This window comes from Amphiprion ocellaris, chromosome 6 (assembly GCF_022539595.1).
Source record: "Amphiprion ocellaris isolate individual 3 ecotype Okinawa chromosome 6, ASM2253959v1, whole genome shotgun sequence".
Taxonomy (NCBI): Eukaryota; Metazoa; Chordata; class Actinopteri; family Pomacentridae; genus Amphiprion; species Amphiprion ocellaris.
In genome coordinates, this window is record NC_072771.1 from 8,756,927 (window position 1) to 8,782,175 (window position 25,249).

Genomic DNA, 25,249 nt, shown 5'->3' on the forward strand with positions numbered 1-25,249 from the left:
CCAATCACGGCGGCGCTCGCTCCACACATGACTCTCTGTGCTGCTGTCCATCAACTGCCTCATATATAGTGCATGCAAGAAAATGTGGAGCAGTTCAATAACTTGCGTCGTAGCCAGGCTCCTGTGTGTGTGTGTGTGTGTGTGTGTGTGTGTGTGTGTAAGGGAGGAGAGTGGGGGGGGTGGGGGCATGCATGTGGGAATGCGTGTGCTTGTTTATCTATGTAGAAGCACGGAAGGAGCGGGAGGTAGGGAGGGCGAGAAAGAGAGGGAGAGAGGGAGAAAGAGAGAGAGACAGATTTGTAAGGCACTTGTATTTGCAAACTACTGGCTGAGTTCCCACTAGAGGCAGAGAGATCAGACTGAAAGACTGTGTGTCAGGATTGTGTATCCGCAAGTGTGTGTTTGTGTGCACGTCTGGGAGAGACACAGAGCGACAGGCAGACAGTGAGGGAGAAAGAAACCCGTTCAACCCATTTCAGAGGCAACTTTTCATCCCGTATACATGAGGCTTCTCCCCGAATATGGAAGCTTTTCACTCTCTTGTGTTTGATCTTTTTTGTCCTACCATCCAGCCATCACTCTTTCATGCTGCTCAACTTTTGGCCAGACTTCAGGTAAGTATTTAACTGCTTATCCTACCTGGAGTCTAATTGAGACACTTGTCTTTACCACTTTTCAGTTTCTAGATTCTATTTAATACTAGAGCATCATTCATTTAAAAAAAAAAAGAACAATAAGTCTTTTCACAAATGTCAGTAGATAATACTATGTTTGTGTTCATTTTCACTCAAAGCAGGGATTTTTATTTTGTCGTGATGTGTGTGTGAGAGCTTGTATTCAGTACAGTTTGTTTAAAACTGTGTGTGAAAGCAGACAGACGCTCTGTGTGTGTGTGTGTGTGTGTGTGTGTGTGTGTGTGTGTGTGTGTGTGTGTGTGTGTGTGGGAGAGTTTTGAAAAGGATGTATGTGTGAGAGAGTGTGCGCCGGACAAAGTGTGCCAAGTGTAAAAAAAAGTGTGGATGTGTGCGTGTATGGTGTGTGCTTGCATGTCTGTCTGTGCATGTGTGTGTTTTTTTTCTAAAGCTTGCTCTGTGGGAATGCGGACTGCGGTAGCCAGTAGCGATGTTTGACTGGGGAGGAACTGAGCCAGACAGTAGACAAAAGCGAGCAGGGCCGTCCAGACAGGGCAGGTCAGCCATTAGAGGCTGCAGTGGAGGGACAGGTCAGCCAGCTGCTGCTCCACGAGGGGAGGGGACGCCCCAGCCTTCAGCGTTAGGGTGAAGGCTGGAGTTCTGGTCGGGGTTAGGGGTGACCATGCTTCGCTTCATGACCACCTCTCAAAGTGCCCCCCTTTGCAAGACTCCAACTACGAGAAAACCCCAGCATGCATTGCAGGTCTAAAATCAGGCAGTTGAGGCATCGTTTGAATGAGCTAAAAATAATTTCCCCTGCATCATTGTGAAAATCTGTCAGCGCTGGTTTGTGAAAATTATTATACAGTCAGATGTCAATTACTTGCTAAAATCAACTACTAAGATGAAGGAAGAAAATATAGTAAAGAAAGTGTAAATGTAGGAGGAGGTTAACTATAAACGCCGACAAAAGAGGAAGATCAGGAGAAACTGTCATTTTCACAAAGGTTGTTTTTTTCTATTCCCTTTTTCATTGGTTTTCCCCACCAGCTTGTATGGGGGGGTCACTGGGTTTGTTGTGACAGGAAACACTGGCCGTCCACATATATGACAGATTTTTTTTTTTTTGGTCCCAGTCTGATTTTGTCCAAAGCTCATAATCCACTGCAAAAAAAAGCCGCATGCGTGTGGGAATAGCAACAACTGACAAAGACGTACCCAGATCACAGATGTACACAACGGCTGCTGCTGCAACTGCTTCACAAAAACACATTCACGGGCAGCACATAGGCTTAACACCAGGACAAACAAACAACACACACACACACACACACACACACACACACACACACACACACACACACACACACACACACACACACACACAAACAAACAAGTCTGGGTTAATATCTGAGCACTGATGATGATAGTGAGGAGGACGAAAAGCAGCTCTCAGAAGCCACACACAAAATAAATGTCATTATTTTAGGACCAAAATACAAAAAACACACAAAAAAACAGACAACAACAACAGAAAAAACAGTCCCGCAGCAGTCTGGAAAACAGTACTGTTTTTTAAAAAGTGTGTCTGTCATGCAGCACATCAGAGGCTTATAGGCTAAAAGCAGGGTTCAAGTAATTCTCTGAAATGCCTGTACATGTAGAGTCTTGTTACCCAGATACACATCTCAGCCCTCACCACCGGCAACGGCTGGCACTGAAGTCATACGCTACATAACTCCCATCAACAGAGCCTTTCAGTGAGGCTGTCACTGAAACACAGGCCACCAAGCTATGCTCTTCAACCTACATGAAGATGCTGTTTTGTCTCCTACTGTGGGTACAAAACAATGCTCTTACAAAATTCATAAGATCACAAACTACCTGGAATCTTTTAAAAGTCAGTAAAATCCTGTGTTGACAAAATGATAACACTTGGACTTTGTAGAGTGAACTTGACTGTTTTTTTTTTTTGTTTGTTTGTTTTTTTTTTTTTTTGGCCCAAACATGGCTGCGCAGCATTTTGGAAACCTTTGGTAGTTTTGTGAAGTTCAGTATCAGTTGTTGATCGGCTGGTCAGTTCAGGGAAGGCAGCGGTTGTGTAAGTGGCTCCTGTAACCCCTGCGCCTCAGCTTGGGCCAGGCCGGGGCTGGACGGACTTTGGTCCCAGGCTTGGAGCTGTGTATGCCCCTCTGTACCACTTGCTCCCACCCGGGCCTGTGTGTGTACCTGGATTTGAATAGAAACCAGACAGCGATGCCCCCCTCCTCCTCCTCTGTCCCCACTCCCGCGCGGGACAATGAGGATTTGTTAGTGCTCAGCCGCGAGCCTGCTGACACAAAGCATATAGCCTCCCAGTCCCCGGCCCCGGAGTGTAGCAAGCTGAAGCACAGGCAGGCAGGACACCAGCAGGGGGGCCCGGGGTGGGGGTTGGAGGAGGGGGAAACGGAGGAGAGGAGGGGGGCAGTTTGCAGGGGTGGGATTAGCAGACAAGAGCGCCGGGTTGGGGGATGGGGGCCTAAAAATGAACAGGAAATGACTGCCTTTGATGAGGCGGAGGCAGATTCGCACAGGCTGAACTCCTCCAGGCCTCTTCCCCTGGCCGTAAAAAACCTGTTTGAGCAGAAAATGTCAAAACACTTCAAGGCCCCCATGTGTCACTTCCCTCTGGCTATGATGGAGTTGTTAAGTCAGTACACAGGTGCTAAGCAAACACTCGCAAAAGTTTGAGAATTTTTTTTTGCCTTTTCCCAGCCTTCCCCTTCCTCTTCCTCCCTTCAGTCGCCGGCCCCTGATCATGTCATGGGAATCCTATTAAACTCTGTGTCCGTCCGACCCATTTTCACCCACTGAAGAATCACAGTTCAGTCCACATCGCACTGCAGAGAAAGCACAGACCCCGACATTTATATTTAGCCTTCCACATAACTATTTCAAACCCAATAGGGGCGTGGAGAATATTGTAAATATGCTGGTCCTTACATCAAAGGAAGAGGAGATGGAGAGATAAATGCAACTGGAAGAGTTGGATTTCTTATGCTTGCAGTGAATTGTAATTTGTCTTGGCTAAGTACAAAAGCCATAAATTGGCCTGCCAGCTTGCCCAACATGATCATCGCCGGGGCCTTAAGCCACTCAAACCGCAGGAGGAGTGGGCACTGCCTCAGCCTCCTTTTACGAGTTTGTTCCCTGCCTCTTTCACAATTAATTATGATTCAACGTCTTACAAGAGAATTGCATTCTTTCCACCAACACTCACAACATCTGAATGTCTTAAATGTCTCAGATAGAAAACTCCGTTCATGCTGTGTGTGTGTTTGCGTTGCAGAGCGTGAGAGGAGATGGTAATGTGTGTTCAGTGAATATCAGGGTCGATTAGAGAGCCTCGTCTGGTCGGGCTACAGCAGATTAGACAGGCGGAGCAGATACAGGCCGCGGGCTGGTCGTCTGCCGCTCTGACCCACATTGCTCTGATGTGCACGTCACTTCCCATTACACTGACAATTGGACGCCGCATCAGCTGAGCGCGCCCTGATCTGCATACCCTCCCTACGGGCGAGGCCTCGCTCCCCGTAACCTCATGCTGTCATACGCCAACCTTGGCCGTCCCACTGTTTGGCTGAAGGAAGTGTTGGATGAGTCACTGTGAGGCACCGCTATTCGTCTCTCCGTCCTAACTGTGTGGGTGTTAGGTTTGGCACGCTAGCAGAATTATGACCTTGACGCTAATATCCTAAAATGTAAGCTTCGGGATTTCAAGTCAAATGAATTAAAGCTTGTAACGGAGTATCCTCTGTGCTTTATTTATAGTCTAAAGCAACTAAATGAACATTAGTACTCTGCATTAAGGGCTATCCTGGATAAATTTTTAGATGAACAGCAGGGCTTTGCTAACAGCTAGGATATGAAGAAACAACAAGTTGTTTGTCCTGGTCACCTCTCTCTAAGTCAGGCAGTTTAAGTGTGCATTGTGGAGGCTGCTTTTTAGCAGCAGCATCCTGTCATCTTGAACCAGCACTCCACACATCCCTGCTCTCTGTAGGTGATGCTGAATGGAAGTTTATGCTTTTAGTGAAACTACAGAACAGTTTCAATATTGAATGTGATCCTGTATTCAATCTCTCAATGTGACAATTCAATACGCATGAGACCAAAAATACATGAACCACACCGGCCTGTCACTGGTGCGCCACCGCATGCATGCTTGTGTATAAAAAGAGTAAGAGGCCTCGGTGGCGGCTCTGCAGCTGGCTGACAGAGACAGGTCTGTTTGCAGGCTGCCTGAAAGATAATTGGCAGCTATGGAGTGAAAAGCGGGCTCAGCAACAGATAAGGGCTGTGTGGAAAGCTCCATAATCAGCACGGATTAGCAACTGATAAATCATGGGTTCACACAAGTATGCTGTCACTGCTGGAAGAGCCAGAGAGAGAGGTAGGAAGGGAAGAGCGTATGAGGAGAGATATGGAAAGAGTGGGATAGAGAGCATGTGAGAGGGACAGAGGACAGTGAATAGCAGGGAAGATGTGGATGTTTTTGCTGTAATTCGAAAGAAAAACACAATATTACCATCTAGCAGGTCAGCAGGAAAGGCAGGCTGAGAGGGGGAAATGAAAAGAGAGGCGAAATTAAAAGCTCTGCCAACACTCCAGCTAATACAATCTTCTGCCTGTCAGATTACCTTCTTTAATCCAGAAAGGTTTAACGCCTCTTAGAAATCTGAAAGGAGACATGAATTCAGCAGAGATTTTCCTCTGCTAGAGAGGGGGAAGGTGCCAGGGAGGAGGGTTAAGTCTCTGAGCAACTCTCCAAAGCACTGGCCTCAACAACTGTGCTGCACAGTCGTGAAACTGCTATGCGGAGGATCAGCCAATTCAAAGCACCGCAATGTTCGGCTCAAACGTACCCGACTTATACCACAGTGTTCGTCTACCGTTGAGAATCGTGTATTTATGCATTTCTAAAAATATCATACACAAACGCCATGTGTTTCAGCCACAGTGCAGTGAACGGTCGCTTGTCTTTCATAAAATACAGTCGGGCAAAAAGACAAGCTTAACTTTGGCTTAGGCGGAGTTGATCAGGTCAACGGAGCACAAAGCGCGGTACAGCGCATTAAGGACACAGTGTCCCCGCTGGTGCGATGCAGTGACATGTTCCCCTGCTGGGACAGGGCACGATGCTTTGTAATGTTTGTCACGCAAAAAAAAATGGGAAATGTGGCTCTATGGAAATAAAATGACACTGTAGACAGAACAGAGAGAGTATGACGGCCTTGTTTAGACTCGTATTTGTAGGAAGGCGCTAACAACGGCAGTAGAAGCAATTCGGATTTTAACTGGAGCTACAAATGGAGAGTGGAGTGGTGTGGTGTAGGAAGGCGGTTAAACACACAGGACAAATGGCAAATTAAACAAGATTTTAATTTTGCACCCTGTAAAGCTCCTCTTTTTAACACAGCATTGATGGCTGCTGAATATATATTTTTAAGGGTGCATTTCCGAAATGAGATGTTTCACCTCATCTCACACCCTGCTCAAATTCCTTCTGCTCAGTTGTTTTTGCTAAACACATCAGCAACGTGATTTCGATGGACTAGGTCTGTCTGGCCGTAAGGTGGCACAGGCAGCATCTGGGCAGAATAAAGGTCGATCAGTATCCAGGTCATTCCCATGCTGGCTCACCCTGCTGGCTCCCACTGATAACGGAAATACGAAATCAGAATTGCCATCTGTGATTTTCTCTCCGCTGCTTCCCTGCTCCGTGCCGTTTCTAAATCTCTCAGTGTAAGGGTCCCCTGCTTTGTGGGTGTGGTGGGTGCAGGAGACTGAGGGTGTTTTAAGACGATGATGGCCCGATTCCCTGCTCCCTGCTGATTACTGCTGCAGTCTGGGGTGCAGCGAGTTTGAATGCTGGGTAGACGAGGGAAATGCTGATCCCTGCGCATGCCGACAATTCTGCCACTGCACTGCGTAAACTCGTCAGATTTAAAACATGCATTATGTGCCATAAGTAAGCGTTGTGTAACCTTTTGTTTGGGTTTGCTTGAGGATACATTTGTTTGTGTTCGGCAAGATATTTTTGCACTGCTATAATGACTCAATTAAGGCCCTACGAGTCAAACAGACTGAGTTCCCAAATAACGAAATATGGTAGTTGGAGCATGGGTTGTGGGTGTGAGCTCTGACAATGCCAGTGTTCAAAAGGGGCCGTGAGTCTGACCTGGGGATAAAGTCTGTTGAAGATAAAAAGTGGCACCAGGCACCAGAGAAATGTCACGGTTAAATCCAGAAGACAACCACAAAGGGCTCTCTCATCCCGCTTTGTTAGAGATCCTCAAAACTGCTGCGAAAAGAGCCGGGGATACATATTCATCAGCTTCAGCGCTCATGACTGAAATGAGCCGACACAGCTTTGGAGAAGAGAGGAGTGTGACATACAGTGCAGTTTTCTCAGGCATGCTGCTGGAGTGGATAAGTCAACTAGACCCAGACTGACGTGATGTGATCAAGTGCATCAACACTGGGTTCAAAGGTGCAAAGCAGAGAGAGAAAAGAGAAAAAAAACAGAGCAGGCAGACAGGCATGTCAATCAGCCATGGAAAGGGTGAGGATACTTGCTGCTGGAAGGAGGAACTGAGGAAAAGATGGAGAAAAAAGGTAAGTCATAAGCAGTGAGGTCGGTTTGCTAGAGAAAACAGTATGTCACCGTCAAGAGACAGTCATGGGTTCATGCTGAAAAGGAAGCTGGCAGCAGAGATAGACGCTGGCTCAAATGCAGTTTAGGTTGCAAATGAAACCCCTGGACCCTTGGCAGAATGATCCATGACACGTGGAGGTAGGGTGTTTCTTGAAAGGCTTGGCGCTCCGCTTGAAGGAATCCCTGCACTGAAGCCCGGCCGACCCGAACACTGCAGGTTCAGCCAGTTTGGCTTTTCCATAGTTTTGAATCTATTTATTTATCCCAAGATCCAAGGACATATACTACGGCTCGTGAAGCAATGCTTGGCTTAGGCAGGATTCCTTTAATTAGGCTACTGTATGTCAGGATGAGGAGCTGCTATTTTGAACCAAAATTTGGCATTGTTAAAGATAACGGTGAAGTTGAATTCTGCACTCTGAGACCCGGAGTACATTTGTCACATGTCCTCTCCTGCTTCCTACCCATGCTTCCTATTGGCTTCTACGTTACTGTTAAATAAAGGCAAACGGGCCAGAAAACGTTTAATCAATACAACCACCAGTGTTAACACTTTATATTAATGATGAGGTGAAATAGCCTATTTGTTTATAATTGCACTGAACAGTACCAAAATACTGAACTAGAACTTAACCCCCAAGCACAGTTTTGGTCAGTTTAAGCACCATATGTGGCAAATAATACAGCTACTGCTAGGACATTATTGGTCTCCTACATTTATATAACCCCAATGTATTCATTATTCTCATGTCTTATCAGCACTGTTACATCACAGTCCATTCCACTTTACAAATGTCCAACAACAAATGCAGCAGTGACAGCTAAATATGATACTGAGCGACCCTGCTGCACCGCTAAATCTCATTATAAACGTCTTAATTCGAGCATATATTAAAATGTCCAATCTGACTTAAAGCCTATTTTGCGACTGACACAGCAATTAAAGCATATTTGTTGAATTTGATTGAGTTTGCCCACGAAGAGGATCACTCATGGTGCGAGTGATTTTAGCGATTTAATCTCTTCATGCACTTCCATTAGGAGATGTCTCACAGCACCAGCGGATTGTATAATAATAATTGTCAAGAGGCATGATGGGATGGGAAAATGTGTGAGAGAATATGCTGGCAGCCTCCTAGCCTGAGTATTTTTGAACAGGCATCTGAGCTATGCTGGGAGTGTCAGGTTAACTGGTGGTACAGTTATGTTATGTACATAACATTTGTATTTTCAGAAGAAATGGGGAGATATTAGGCAAGTTTTGCATGTCCAGTGGTGGGAACCAATAAAATGTATTGCTGAATCCCATTTGTTCTCAGGGTGCATGCTGTATGTGTGAAATGGCCACAATCGGAAATGTAAAGAGAAACAGTAGGAGGTTTCACACTTTAACAGTGGAATGTCAGGGTGTGGAGTTTTGGATGGATGAATAGCTTCATCTTCCAATCCAGGGATTTCAAGATCAGTTCTTGACTCAACATTATTGGTTTCAGGCTAAGATTCGTCAGACTGTACCTAAAGCTTAGGCCATCCAAGCTGATTAACTTTGACTCCATCAAGGAGAAATGATATACAACACTGAGTTCTTGTTCCTGGTGTTCTAACCCAGTTCCTCTGGGATTCGAGTCTGAGAATAGATCCTCTCCGGACCATGTCTTCATATTTTAGCGTTTAAGTCCTTGAGTCTGTTACCAAACAATCTTACCAAACAAAAATCACAGTGCCATGGTTGCACTGATAACTCTGTAAAGGGTCTGCTTTTCAGTCATTGCTTATTCATAATCCCATGTTTACCTTTTCACAGAAGAAACAAGTTAACCCCGGTAGCCACGAATGCTAGCACAGCTGACATTTGTGACTTTTAAAAAAAAATGGAGCTCATTTTGACGGATTTTGTGCATCTGTGTTGCATTGGCCTTGTTTCAGGCAGCACGAAATCCTGGCTGCAGACCAGCCAGCTATGCAGGCAACACGACAGAGTACACAGTGTGCTTCTCATTGTCCAACCCCTGGAATGTGCTGACGACGCAGGGTTCACACTGGTTCAGTCACACTGTTGCACTCTTCATTCTGGCCCTGTCAGGCTCTCATGCTCGCCCAGCTATTTTTACACGCTATACTTTTGCAAGTTTGTGGGTTATGCAAAGTTTCTGGGGACCATGCCAGCGATGGTATTATCAAGAACCCCCGATGTGGAAGTGCAGCCACGCCTCAAACTGATGAATAAGTCAGTGTGTGTATAGCCCCTTAGCACATATAAGTTCTCCCAAGTGCAGGGGGAGCGGAAGTCTAGTCAGATGAAAAAAAAAGGTGGGGTGGGGGGTGAACAGAGAGATATTTGAGAATGAAAAAAGCCACTGTGTGTCTCAGGCACACAGCCAAACAGTACAAGTGCCAAGGAGGGAAGCCACTGAAGCCCGAGCCAGGGGGACTGAAATAACTATTACTTCCCACCTTGTCTGTGAGTGAAAGCACAGAGGGAAATTAGGAAAACATGGGCAAATTCATTCTCTCAAAAGAAAAAGTGGCATCTAGCTAGCAAGAGCTTCTCACCAAAAGAAAAACTGGCAGAAAAAGAATGATACCTGATCATGGCTTGTATAAAATGAAAAGTCCAATAAGGAACTTTGAACTAAATATTTATTCTTGAATTTAAAGAGTCATGCAGCCACGCCATGATAGGTCCTTAAATTCAAGGTCAAAATAATTTCATCTTGAGAATTTTCTTAAAGATTTAAGCAAAAAGCAGAAATGCTGACAATGGAAATAATTAATGCAACACAGGAAATGAAGAGTTATTCTAGTATTATATTGTGGTAATAATGATGTCTCCTCCATGGTCATTGAACTGTGTCAAAGTCGGAGAGAGTGAATTGTGCCTCTCTCTTCCTGAAGTGATCATTCATTATGCAGAAAGCAGGAGAGTGTGGCTGCTCTCTGAAAGCCTGTGGTGTGGAGAGAACACAGAAAATCTGCAGATCCAATTCTCTCATTTTCCATCTGATTGATCTAACAGAACACAAATCCTGCAGAACTGCAACAAATCTCTCTACAATGAGTTGCATCATGTATTCACTGCCTACTTAGCAGGTTTCAGTACCTCCTCAAATCAAAACCACAACCTACATAAAAAAATACCTCAACTGGAGGTAGAAAGGGGATGCAGAACAAACAAAATACAGTGTTCCAAATCTCCTCTTGAGTGTTGAGGGAAGCAGGCAAAACAGGGGAGTGAAAGACAGAAAAGAACAGACAGACAGACAGACAGCGAGAGCATTAATAAAACATGACTGCATGATTTTCCAACCTCAAAGAGGCGAACACAGGAAGACGCACTCCCAGAGCAGAAGCTGGGGTTCAGCGCAGGGTAAAGGGAACAGTAATCTCTAACTAGCTCGACACTGCAGTGCACTAGTTTAAGCTGTGGGGCACAGCGGCGTCCTCTGATCACACTTGTACAAGCTCCATTCCTTCCATGAGCCTGACTGACGTCGTCTTCTGTCCTTTTATTCATGCCTTTTCTGATTCTTTACCCCCTTTCTTTTTGTTCTTCTTCTTGCTGCAGGCGGAAGATGAGGGAAGCGCTGGCTCGGCGGAGACAGATGACAGTTTTTACTTAGTAGTTTTGCAGGAGGTGAGGATGATGATAACGAAGATGGTGTTCACCACGTCTGCAGGGCTATTTAAGGAAACCCAAACCTTTGCATCACCACCTCTCCTCACTCGCTCCTGCTGGATTCTCATCGTTATTTGAGCCTCCATGCCGACATGGGTGGTAACACATTTTGGCATGGAAATGCTCCACACAGGCCAAGAGAAACACAGAAGCACACACAGATCGACACATCAATGGTTGCGATCCTCAGCACACAGCGATGTCTAGCATGTCTTTCTTGGTGATTATTAACCTGACAAAATTTGTATTTTCCACTAATGTAACCATCTGTTGACAGCTGAGGGGGACATATAAAGCACTGACACATCTGACATCATAGCAGGCGAGCAAAAAACGAAAACATATGTTTTGATTGGAGCTGCAGACATTTCAAATCTATGTGGTTTGGGTGGAAATCAACAAGCGAGGGACAGGCAAATGTTCCTGTGATTTTCCACTTGTCTGAGTCAAACTGCAGCAGCAAAGAGAGGCTGAAGAGAAATGAAAATAAACTCAGTAGCTTGACTTTTCTTGCTCATACGTTGCAAATGTTGATATTTTCTGACAAGTCAAATTGCTGCCATCAGTCTTAACAACCCAATCCCTGGTACCCACGGGGAACATTCAACGCTGTCGGTGAGTTTGAGCTTTGACCAAAACCATCGACCGTTGACTGTACCCTGAGGGACGCCACTGCACATGTGATCTGCTGAAGGCTTGCTGACTGTGATGAATTTCAGTTATTCAGAGCAAAATGCAGAACCACAGTCTGCAACATAAAATCCGGATCAAACCTGTGACCATCATGCATCCAGAATCTCCCGGACATGTTTCGTCAGACGAGCTGTGATGCGGGAAATTTCTATTCTTAAGGCTGCAATAAACATTCATTGCTGTCGGTGGGTTTACACAAGAATAACTCACTGATCAATGAATGCAGACTGCGGTTCAATCACCACAATTACCAGCTGGCTGACAGGACCAACAAGAGCAAGTGATGCGCACACAAAGACTTCATGCTAACTGTGATGTGGAAAATGAAGGTAAACTAAGCTAAAGCTTTGCACTGACACAACTTGATGGACTATTGGTCTGGCCTAAGGTGACAAATAAAAGCATTTTGTGGGCATTGTAGTGACATTACAGGACACTGTAGAGCAGTCATATAGCGTTGCTATAAAATTGGTTTCAGGGGGTCAAACATACTGTATTTCTCACTTGCAACTTGTTGTCTCCAGGGTTGTATTTGTCCGCATTTTCAGGTATCGGGCTATGAGAGGTCAAAAATAATAGAAGTGAATGGATTTTTATGTAATTGTGGCATTCACTCTTTAGATATGGATATGAAAAATTTGGATATTTGAAAAATTCAGCAGCAACCTGTCCCCCAAAATACAGTGATAACAGAATAATCTGTTAACAGTTTTTATTAAAAAACTATTTGTTCGCAGAAAACATAACTTCACAGCTCGGGCTGCAGCTAATGATGACTATCACTGTCAATTCCTTTGCCAATTATTTTCTCGATTAACTACTTAGCTGTTTGGTAAAGAAAATGCCAGAAAACTATGAGAAATATGGATCAGTATTTCACACAGCCCAGTACAACGTCCGCAAATGTTTAGTTTTGTCCACATACCAAAGATATTTCATTTACTGTCATAGATGAGGAAAGAAACCAGAAAGTATTCATAATTAAGAAGCTGACATCAGACAATTTTGGCCTGAAAAAATTATAAAACTGTTGGCAATTCATTTTATAGTTGACAACCAATTCATTAATCGTTGCATTTCTAATCTAGTTTTGTTTTATTCATCCACATTTTCAGGTGTGGCTCAGAGAATTTGGATATAATGAAAGTGAATTGATTTTCATTTATTTCTGGCGCTAACCCTATTGAAAATTTGGATATTTCAAAAGTTGTCCAGCAACCTCGCCCCAGAAGCATCACGATAATGCTGATGCTCTTTCAGTAGTTTTCATAAGGACTGTCCAGAAACTGTCCACAGCAAGATAGATTATCCAGAGTAACAAGAAGAGTGTTACTGAAAGACTCCATTTACCTCCACTGTATTAACATATAGTGAGGAATTTCAGACAGTGGCATTCGTAAATCTGGACAAATAAAACTATTTGCAGGGCTGTACATCCCTAGTGACAACTAAGAAGATATAACATTTTATAAATTGGGTGAAACAGGCCTTGAAACTTGGAGTACTACATCACCAGATCAAAGCCATTTACAGACAACTAGAATTTTCAAATATTTCTCCTTTCTATGGAATTTTATGCTGTAAATGGTTGGGTTTCACTTTAACACTCAGCACCACATTAGAATAGAAGTGCTTGACTGTCAAAACTGTGGTCTTTGAAAATGTCTTTTTAATCTATTGACATATTGCATGTGCAGTGCTCCGTATCCTACTTACTTTCTACTACTGACATTTCCCATAGAACACTACAGTGTTTTATGGATGTGAATGTGTCTATTCCTCCTCCCTGACAATGAACAGTTTCGTCTCATTACAGTGTGTGAGTGTGCGTTGAGATTTTAATAGCAGTTATGGTATGCATTCTGTCTGTGCAGCTGTCAGTGCAAAAGTCTGCACTGTACGGCTACAAAGCTAGAACTTACCTCTGACTAAAATGCAGACGTGATGTTCACTCTGATGAGTTCTCTAATCAGGCTTGTTTCAAACCTCGGCAGAATGATTTTTAAAACAAAATATAAATCAATGACAGCCTGAAATGCGGGCAAAGGAGCATTTAGAAATGGACAAAGGTATGGCATGCTTCGGAAAACTGTCAGCATTCTGTAAGAAGCAGGGAATTGTTTGAAATTTTCAATACTAATGCCAGTATGATAACTGAATTTTAGGATTGAGGCTTAAATCAGAAATTCTGATCCAAAAAAGTAAAGAAGAAGACGACACTCAGTGGCATCTTGAGTCATCTTAAGCCAAGATCTTTTTTTTTTTTTTGCTTGTTTTCTGGTTGTCACGCATCATTCCTCGTGTGATTTGCGGAATATTGGCCTTGTATGAAGATCACGTATTACAGATATTCATTCGATTTTTGTTTTATGTTCTGTTGTCTGTAGCCTCAGTGTAGGCATTTTAGCTGGCAGTCATAAACACCAAAGCAGGTGGGGATACAGCGTGTTTCCTAAGGCAGGCTTCCAACCATGACCCAGATGTTAAATTCCAGGACTTTTCTCTGATTTTCCATTTCAAGCTAAAAATCATCTATTGCAGCAAACGTGTGAAACGAGCTAGAAAATCCTGCCAGCTTTGTTCCATGAAGCTGCTTTTATTTCTCTGTTCTGACATCCCCCTGACCTACAATCCTCACCTTTCCATGACACTCTGTTATAATTTAGGAAGACCGGAGAGAACTCTGTCACGGACACATTTAAAGACCAGTGTGATGACTGAACCTGGGACGCTAGTAATTACAGGACAGCCACCAAAATACACTGTATTTAAATATACCAGTGATCTGAAACAGAGAAGCACAATAAATACTGCTTCAGTTCAAATCAATCCACTGCCATATATGTGTGTGTGTGTGTGTGTGTGTGTGTGTATACATATATATAAAAAAATATGTGTGTGTGTGTGTGTGTGTGTATACATATATATAAAAATATATGTGTGTGTGTGTGTGTGTGTGTGTGTGTGTGTATACATATATATAAAAAAAATATGTGTGTGTGTGTGTGTATATGTGTGCATATATATGTGTACACACACTTTTTAAAAGGGAAACAATCTGTGCCCACAATTCTTGGAAAGTTAATCAGCCTCGTAACCCCATTTCAGTATGTAATTCGAGGAGGTATAGACATATGGGAATAATCTTGCTGTAATTGCCCTGTAAGGTTACGTTAACATGCTGGGAAATTTCAAACACATTGACGTTTTCCAACCAGAGCAGAGCCACAATGCGTGTTTTTTTCATGTATTTACAGTGGAAAAGTGTCGGAGGGACAATGAGAAGCAGTACAGATCACTTCATGTCTTTCAACTGTTTCAATAAGGAGCAAACTAGCACCATTTCTCCACCCTCACATACGGTCTACCATGAGTGTTGGCCATAAAGATACTTACACACACGTGTACGTATGCAGACATGAAATTATTTCTTGGATGCATTCTTCGCTTTGTTTTGGAGGAAATTATCAGAAAAGTGTGCATTTTTGTCTGTATGCTCGTACAAAACAACTGAACACTAATGTAGACCAATATATCAGGGCATGAATTTACATTTCTCCTTTTAAATAAATCCTCTTATTTTGTGTTTTGGAACCACTTTCAAACAGCCGAGCATTCTATAAAATGAAGCTCCTTTAAAGTCTGCAGCTTTTTTAAAGCTCTGCGGAGAGTGTGATACATTCTACTGACTTTAAATTAGGGATTAATCTACAAATAAATAAGTGAATGCATAAATGAAATGTTAGAGCAGGTTTGCCGCGGCTTTGAGTAAAGCAGTATATCTTCAGAGGCCTGGATGAGGCGGATGGTTGCTGCTCGCTACGTATATCAGGGCCACACAAAAGTCTGCTTGTTTATCGCTGTGGAGTTGGGCTTTGTCATCACACACTGTGAAGTTATAGGCACTGACACTGGGAACAGCGTGACCCACTTCTCCCTGACCTGGAAACACTCCGCAGGCTGACCCCGAGTCTAATGCCAAAGCAAGTTGCATCAAGCGAGAAAAAAGGGGACGGTGAATCAAATCTAGCCTAATCATGAATTATTAAAGGCTAAAAATGATAAGAAAGCACAGAGGTCAGCATCTCCCAAAACGCCGTGCGGCACTCACGCCATGTTCTGAGTGCAAAAGGCTGGGGCACCCATGGGAGAAGAGAAGAAAAATGAAGTGAAAAAAATGGCTACTAGTTGCCTTTTTTCTTTCTCGTTTATCTGCTTATCTATACATTCACCTCAGTCAAACACTGCCCTGAGGCGAACAGTAAAATCCACTTTAAAGGAAGAAAAAAAAAACAGCACAAAGGAACAAAGAGGGGGATCTGAGGCAGCGTCAAGTGTTCGACTGCTCTGCTGCGCAGCACGTAGGAAAGTGAAAACTTGGTGATTTTGAATGACTTTTGAACACAGGCATATGAAGTTAGCCCCGTTATGTGAGGACAAAGGAAAGGCATGTGCTGGGCTACAGCCAAGTAGTTCCATATGGGTGTTGAGTTCATTGGGTCCAGGTGGCACATGGGAGCATACATCACATGGAGGTTTGGCATGGATCTACTGCCCCCTCGTGGGCTGAACTGTGCAGTGCTGCAGAAGGGCTGATTGATTTATGAGGTGATTTAAAACCAATAAATGACCAATAAAATTGTCTTGTGAAAGATAATCGAATCAAAAATAAAGAGTTTTTTTTGGAATCATCAATGCAGTTATTAATTAAATACCATCCCCCACATTCCTGACCCAATAAAACATACCATAGATACCACTATTTAACCTACATTTCCATGTCATCCGTGCATATTCCCAGTAGATCACAGTTAGAGTAGATTGGACTGAACTGGAAACAGCAAGTAGAAATGTAATGAGTCTAACAACTCAGGGACAAAGTTGAGAAGAGAAAGTCCCATCCCCAGCTGGTAATGATTAACCATGGAACAGAGGTAGCCACCAAAGACCCCAGATAACCCCACTGCAGCCATTGGTCATCGGGAGGGGGGTGGGTTAGAACCAGGTGACTAGGTCAGCCCAGAGGTGACCGGAAGAGGAACCCTGAACACAAAGGAAGTACTGATACAGGCCAGGAGCGATACAAAGTCAAGACATTTCAATCAATTGGATTTTAAGAGAAAATACAAAAGTCTGAACAATTTGCATGCAATATGAGTTACTGTGCAGATAAACAGCTGATAGACACAGATGTGTGAGTGATGAAACGTGTAGTTCCATCTTTTAATAGACTCCTGCATTTTACCACCAAAGAGCTACATCTGTGGCCGGGGCATAGATTTATAACCCAATGAACCACAAATCAATCCTCAAAAAAAGACCATCTGCAGCTTTATGAGGATGTTGGTGCAAGTAGCAAGTTCAGGGAGAAAGATTCAGATGAGGGGTACATGAAATAAAAAACTTTTTTTTTTTCCATTTCAGATATTTGAGTTGACATTAGGACTTTGTCTGCAGGGCTAGTGGTGAAAACAGCTGTTGCTAACTCAGCTATTTGGCCCCTGACCTGGGTTTTTTTGGTCACTGAATGAGGGTCTCTGAATTCCCACCCCTGTCAGAGCATTTACAAGCCTGAGGAGCACTGCTGCAGCCCTCCTTGACCTCAGCATCACCCTTGCCCAGTGGATGCACCAAGGCATCCTGGGAGGAGAATAGGGGAACACAGAGAGGGAGAGTGGTCTCGGCAGCAAGCCCACCTCGTCAAGTTTACAACCCAATCAGGCTCCAACTCATAAATCCACGCCTCCTCCTGCAGCAAGCTAACAATGCCGCCCATTCAGTGAGTGCACAGGTTTAATAGTTCCTCTCTAGCTCCCCCCCGCTTCCACTGCTTTCTCCTCTCACAGGTTTATGGAGGGACGATGAGAAAGCCCAGGCCGGAGGAGAGCTGCACACAATCAGGTCAGTGCAGAGTCACGGCGAGGTCAGCGGTTCCTGAACTGTGTCCGACCTCTGATCCCCTCCACGGTGCCACCTGGCACTGTGATGGCAGCCAGGGGAGTCCCAAGTGAACTTCGCCTGAACCTGGACCTTAACATTGGACCACTGCCTCACCCCTGGCTCCTCTGCTCCCAGTATCCTCTGGGGCCAAGAGTTAAACTTTTCTCAAATATTCAACCTCTCATTTTAGCTCTGCACTTCTTCCACTTCGCAGAGGCTTCAATTAAAACAATGGCCTTTTAAAAAAAGATTTCCTGTGTGATCACTTGGCCAACAAGCATCAACACAGATTGAGAGAGTCTAGTCATAATCTGGTGGCGGTTTTAAACATTTCATTTTCACCTGCTGGACTGTAGTTAGCACTGACTCTCCCTTTCATAGCTGAAGAGCTTTCCTTTGGAAGAAACTGCCATTGTTATTGAGTTTATACTGTCCTCTTGTGGATTTGAATTCACAATCTTTTATTTTGCCACTAGATGGAGCTCTTTATCTAATGATTTTATTCAATGCCCAAAACTACAACCGATGACTGTGGCATTGAGAAGCTGATGTTTTTGAGCGCTTTTTCTGATACTTACACCGGCAGTGAAGTAAACCAAAAGGAAGTATGTGCTCTACAGCAATTGTTTTAACAACCACTAAAGCGGGAATTCTACAAAGTAGTCAAAGTCAATTAAAATTAGCACTACCGTTCAAAATTTTTGTTTCACCCAGGCAATTTGATGTTTTCCATAAAAACCTCACACTTTTATTCATGTGCTAACATAACTGCACAAGGGTTTTCTAATCATCAATGAGCCTTTCAACACCATTAGCTAACACAATGTAGCGTTAGAATACAGGAGTGATGGTTGCTGGAAATGTTCCTCTGTACCCCTCTGTCAGGAGTGTCAAACATAGGGCCTATGGGCCAAAACCGGCCCACCAGAGGGTCCAATACGGCCAGCAGAACAACTTCCCAGAGTGTAAAAATTACAGAGGTGAAAATGAATACTGTGCAATATGATGTGAGTCAGTAGCTTCAGTATGACTTTGTTTGGTTTGCTGGAACCCTATTGTTGATGGACTGCCACAACTTTGATGCATTTTTTATGTATATATTTTCTACATTTACAAGGCAGGGGGAAAACTTACCCTTCTTCCTTAATAGTTCCTGCTTTAGTTTGTGTGATGTGTTGTGGTGTGTCAGGATTACTACACAGATGTGGAAATGAATGGGAATTTAAAATTATTTTTAGATCTTGACAAGCTGTAAAACACAATATTGTTCAGTTCCAGATACCTGCGACTAAATGTTTTGTGCCTTTGTAGACACTCTGTGATCTGTAAGTTGTAATGTGTAAATGATAAACTGAGGCTCAATACTGTTGAAATTTCACTTATTTTGCTTAAGAAATTTCAGATTGTTCATAATGTTTAGTAAAAAGATAGTTCATTTCATGTGAACATTGTCAGAATGTACTTTTTTGCACGAAAACAAAGGAAAAAATATGAGTTGTCGTTATTTATTGGTTATTATGTTCTGATTTTACTGGTCCGGCCCACTTGAGATCAAATTGGACTGAATGTGGCCCCTGAACTAAAATGACTCTGACACCATTGCCCTATGTAGATATTCCTTTAAAAATTAGCTGTTTCCAGCTAGAATAGTCATTTACCTCATCAACAATGTCTACACTGGATTTATCATTCATTTAATGTTATTTTCATTGAAAAAAAATGCTTTTCTTTCAAAAATAAGGATGTATCTAAGTGACCCCTTTTGAATGCCATTCTGTAACAGGTAAATAAATGTCTGTGTACTCACCCATGCTGTCGTTGTGTTCAGACTCCAATGGATGTTCACTGTAAAAACCTGGGGAGAAGGTAACACAAACATATTTTAACTGTTAGACGTCATACACAGAGTGATACACTGAGTCCTGCACCTTTACATGGATTGAGGTAGAGAGAACTTAAAAATCCTGTTGTTTCTTTCACAAAAATGCTTTTAAAAAAATGGATTCAACATGTACAACATTTTGTGCCCACAGGTGTTACCAACAGTGGAAAATGGTAGCTCTACATACTATAGATATTTTACTACTTACAGTTTGTCAACCCCAGTTTTTCATCCTCCTCTGCACATAAAATGTAAAAAGATATTTCACCATGCTGAATGCAACAGCTTGCAGACAACTAGGACCCTTGTATACCATTGTGGAGACACACTGTATTTATTTTTTTTGATACTTAATTTTGCTTTTTTTAAATTTGATTTCACACACACTCACATAATGACAGTTAGCCAAGTGTCAGGTGCAGTACAAAAAAAGTGCAATTCATTCATTTGTCTAAATATTCTATAAAATTTGTGCTCTTATTATACTTGTGTTATTCTGTTTTTCTTATTTATATTATATATACTGAGTACCTCACTTCTTTAATTTTATAATTCCGTCTTGTCTTACTTTTTCTTCTGTCACTTTGCTGCTGTAACGTTGCAATTTTCCCTGTGGGACTAAAAGGATATTCTATTCTATTTGATTCTATTTGATTCAATTTGATTTGATTCGATTCTCTCTGCACTGTGTAATGTTTTATTTGAAAAATTGTTAAACGAGACATAGAATTAAGTGATTTTGAGAAATTCCAAATTTAAGCTTCAGAATTTTCCAAACGAAGCTGCAAATCACACAAGATCACATTCAAGAACAGTTTGAAAAAAATCGGACTATTCTGTTTTGTGGCTCGTTCCACAATTGGAGGACATTTTATGTCCCACCCATCAGATTTCAAATAATCCATGTACAAAATCCTAAAACATGCAGTTGTTGTGTAAATGTTCTTGTCCTAAGACCAAATCTTAAAAAAAAAAACTAGGAGCAAAGAATGTTTAAAAATTTATTTAAAAAAAAAAAAAAAAAAAAGGTCTGGAGTTCCCCCTAAAATGACATTTTTCTCTTGTCCCACCCCCCTGATGACCAAACTGGATTTCAAATAAAACAGGTAAAACTAAATTTAAATCACCTTTTTTGGTATAATTGATGTGTCTTGTAATTTGTGGGATTTTTTTTTTTAAATTGCTATACTATTTGAAATAATAATCATTAATCATGGAACGTGTCCCACAACATGGTAGCATAACCTTTTTAGCTGGTAGAAGAAGAAGAAAACTGTGAATCACACAATACGCTGGAATACACATCATCAAACTGTTTTCCTAAAAAATGGGTAGAGCAAAGCTATGTCCTCTCTTCTATTTTTCATCTTTTCATAACCTTGTCAGCCTTGATTGAATGTCTCACTCTACCTCATATTATCAGGATCAGACTAATTCTTTTGACTGTTTTCCATCAGTCAGTTTGTCCTCTTGGTCAGCAGTAACAGCAGCTAAATATCTAGCTTCTACTGCTGAGAAAAAGATCACATTAGCATGGATTAGCAACCCTGTTACTGTGATTAGAGTAGGGTTAGCAAACAACACATAAAACATGGAATAAAAATGCTACCATTAATGTGTAAACTGAGCCATTCAAGCCTTTGATAGTTTATTACCTATAAATATAAATATGGACCAGAAAATTGTAAAAGAGAAGGTCTGTTTTTCAGAAATTTTCAAACCCAAATGTCCTCCAATTCTGGAATGACCCTTGTACACAGTCTACTTTTTTTTCTTTTTTAGGACAAAACACATACATATCTACCTCTAAAAGCACATTGTGCAATTTTAAGATTCAACATGATCAAGATAAAGTGAATAATTTGAACAGAGTTAGAGCTACGGTTAAAGAGATGTTGGAAAGTGTATTCGATCTTACTTTTTTGTTTTTACATTTCTGTTTCAGAATAAAACAGCTTCCAATAAAAACTTTTCCTGGTGAATAATCATTTTAGTCAAGAAAAAAAAAAGATATAAACTTTTCTTTGTCACATATATAATACTAAACTGAAAATGATGTTTTTTGAACTGTTTTTTTAAAAAAAAAAAACAAGAGGTGGGAAGATGTTGTCTTGTGGAAAAACAGACAAAATGAACAATCAAGAAAAGAATCTACAGATGCCCTGGATGAAAATGAGCTCGACTGCATCAGTCATTTGATGTCTGTGTTGATGTCGTACTGACAGAAAGCTTCTTGTGCCTGTGAAAATAATAACTATTCTCTCTGACAAGCAGTGATGGAAACAAAGAAAAGATCAAAATGTGCAAGGCTTACTCAAATTAAACCATATGCAAGGTATGATTATGCGACGTCCTCTACACTTGACTGGTTTGCCTTGAAGTGGCTGCTTTTTAGCAAATCTAGAGCTCTCGAGGACTGTTGGAGAAAATGAATTCAAAAACGGATTTTTTTTTCATGCACTGCACAGTTTTAAGATCGGGGGCTATTTGGCTTCCAAAACATGTTTTTTGTCAGTCGAGTGGAACGATGACATAAATAAACATTTAAGTGATATCAATATTTACTGTGCAATAGGTTTAAAACATGTGATGGAGCATTACACATCAAAACTGTGACTGCTGACAGCAGGAATTTGTAAAACCGTTGACACAACAGAGGTGCTGCATATCCCAAATCTATCCTAAATTTGCAAATCATGACTTTCATTATTTCTGATCACACTGGATTAATATACACTACCGTTCAAAAGTATGGGGTCAACCAGACATTTTCATGTTTTCCATGAAAACTCTCACTTGTATTCATGTGCTAACATCACTGCACAAGGGTTTTCTAATCATCAATTAGCCTTTCAACACCATTAGCTAACACAATGTAGCATTAGAACACAGGAGTGATGGTTGCTGGAAATGTTCCTCTGTACCTCTATGGAGATATTCCATTAAAAATCAGCTGTTTCCAGCTAGAATAGTCATTTACCACATTAGCAATGTCTACGCTGGATTTATCATTCATTTAATGTTATCTTCATTGAAAAAAAAACTTTTCTTTCAAAAACAAGGACATTTCTAAGTGACCCCAAACTTTTGAACAGTAGTGTAGACATTGAAATAATTAGTAATTATTAAATTGACAGTTCAGAATCACATTCATGTTTTCTAGTATTTATTTTTAATGCCTCTATTTTTATATAAAACTGTAAATAAAGCTTAATCAGTCAGCGTCATTCCCATATCTTTTATTTAAATAGTCTCAAATTGTATATTTTATTGTGTTATTATGTTTGTTTTTTAAAGAAAAAAACTCAAACAATTATGTTGTTATGTTCTATTAAATCAACGAAATTAATTTATACTGGGGTAAAATTATCAAGTTCTTTAAGTTTTCTTTGGACCTAAAGGGTGTTTTTCTGACAACACTGAATTTCTTTCAGATTACACAAATTGAATTTTTTTGGAATGGGACATTCAATATCTGTTACAAATTTGATCAATCAATTCCAACAAAATGCATGTCATTTTACAATACACATCTTTAGAGGCTGTTTTGTTCCTCATAAACTGAATCCACTTCAGCAGCACTTTAACCCACCTGACTTTCTATATTCTGAAGGTTTCCGCAGAGTTTGCTCATGTATCATACATGGGCTGATTTACAGAACATTTTGTGTCTAAAAATTATTTTTGAAAAATGTTTTCTTTAACTGCTGACAGCATCCTCCAATTTATGGAGTGAGAAAAAGATTTCGCTGGGCAAAAACCTTTGAATCTAAGAAGTCAAAAACAAGAATTGAAGATGTTCAAATTTATGTTCCAGAAATGAATGTCAATTGCTACACTTTACTAGCATATTCTGGTAATACCTCAGATGCATAATTAAACATAAAGAACTAAAACTTGTAATAATTTTTAAAAAATGTCCTAATGTAAGTAATCTAGTAGTGTGTGTGTGTGTTTGTGTGTGTGTGTGTGTGTGTGTGTGTGTGTGGAGAGAAACTATTATTTGGTGGGTGTGTACTGTATAGTGTGTGATGTCCCTGTATTGCTGTGCATTGTAATTATAATGTAAACTGCAAAAAAAAGATTTCTTTCATTTTACTGAATGAAGTAAAAATGAAATTGAAAGACACATTAGTCTCAACCTCATCTGACACTAAATCCGACCGCAACACACACACATCCAACACTGTTCCTTTATTTGCGACTATTTCAATGTCCTAATGTATCAGGTGGTGGAACAAACGAGTCCAAATCAGTCCGGATGAGGTTACTAAACTATACAGCAAATGCTGAATCAAGCACGCTGACAGGATCAAATCGAATTTTTAATGAACTGCCCGCTATATCATCTGACTACCATAACCCCAGAACAATCTGTTTGCTTCATATTGGTTACTCTCTCGCCGTCTCAGCTTTATTTTATGCCCACTTTTTCCCCATCTAGCCTCCATCAGGAGCCCGGCCATCTGTGCGACCACCGAGTGACCGCTTCTCACTTACACCAAGGCCGCCGAGCTCCATCACTCACACCCAGACTGGTGCAGAGTGTGGGCCGCCGGTGAGTCAGATCCCCCCCTATCTGGTCTCAGTGTCCCACTGTGCTATCAACAGCTGTAGACCCCTGACCCGACACACGCCAGCTGCCCCCTCCTACTACCTCCATCCAAGCCCCACAGTCAACACTGGCATATGTTCTCCCTGGAGCATACACCAACACACACGTGCCACAGTCGCCGCCTCCTCCTAAACAGACATACGCTTATATTGACGTGGAACATGCATGCGACAAACACAAATGTCTGAAGGCACCCCCCACCTCTACAATACTGAGATAAGTCACATCTTAAAAGTGAGAATTAAGAAAATTGTACAATCCCGTTTGCAATTTTTTACCTGCAACACTAGTGTAGAGCTTAATCTGTTATTTCTATTAACTAATGAATATATATATTTGAATCCATTTTCTCTTTGTACCACTTTGCTGCGACAATACATTTACCAACTGTCAACTGAAAACATCATGCTACAGTTTATGTCTTAAGCAAAATAGTTTCCATGACTGCTATCAGTTCAGACAATGGCTGTTTTTTTGGAAAAGTCACCACACATTATCTAAGTGGTGTATTAAGTTGTGCACATAGGGTAAGTTTTATTTGCTCAGGATTTCAGACACACACTACTGTTCAAAAGTTTGGGGTCACTTAGAAATGTCCTTATTTTTGAAAAAAAAAACATTTTTTTCAATGAAGATAACATTAAATGAATGATAAATCCAGTCTAGACATTGTTAATGTGGTAAATGACTATTCTAGCTGGAAACGGCTGATTTTTAATGGAATATCTCCATAGCGGTACAGAGGAACATTTCCAGCAACCATCACTCCTGTGTTCTAATGCTACATTGTGTTAGCTAATGGTGTTGAAAGAATAACTGATGATTAGAAAACCCTTGTGCAATAATGTTAGCACATGAATAAAAGTGAGAGTTTTCATGGAAAACATGAAAATGTCTGAGTGACCCTAAACTTTTGAACAGTAGTGTATTTGTATCCATTTTCTCTTCATACCAGTTTGCTGCTACAATACATTTACCAACCGTCAACTGAAATCATGCTATTGTTTATATCTTAACCAAATTCGTTTCCATGACTGTTATCCAGTTGTCAACAGATTTTTATTTTATTAATTTATTGCTCCCATAAGGAATGTGGTGGAGTCATGTGACCATC

General features: G+C 41.5%; 1 protein-coding gene across 2 annotated transcripts in view; it reads right to left on the reverse strand.

The window, feature by feature from the left end:
• The window catches only part of nr6a1a (nuclear receptor subfamily 6, group A, member 1a), a 128,887-nt gene that overhangs the window by 77,538 nt on the left and 26,100 nt on the right, over positions 1–25,249 (reverse strand). For both annotated transcript variants that reach the window (XM_035956523.2, XM_055011757.1), the window contains exon 3: positions 19,446–19,493. In XM_035956523.2, coding sequence (XP_035812416.1) covers positions 19,446–19,493 — 48 coding nt within the window. The remainder of the gene's footprint in view (positions 1–19,445; positions 19,494–25,249) is intronic.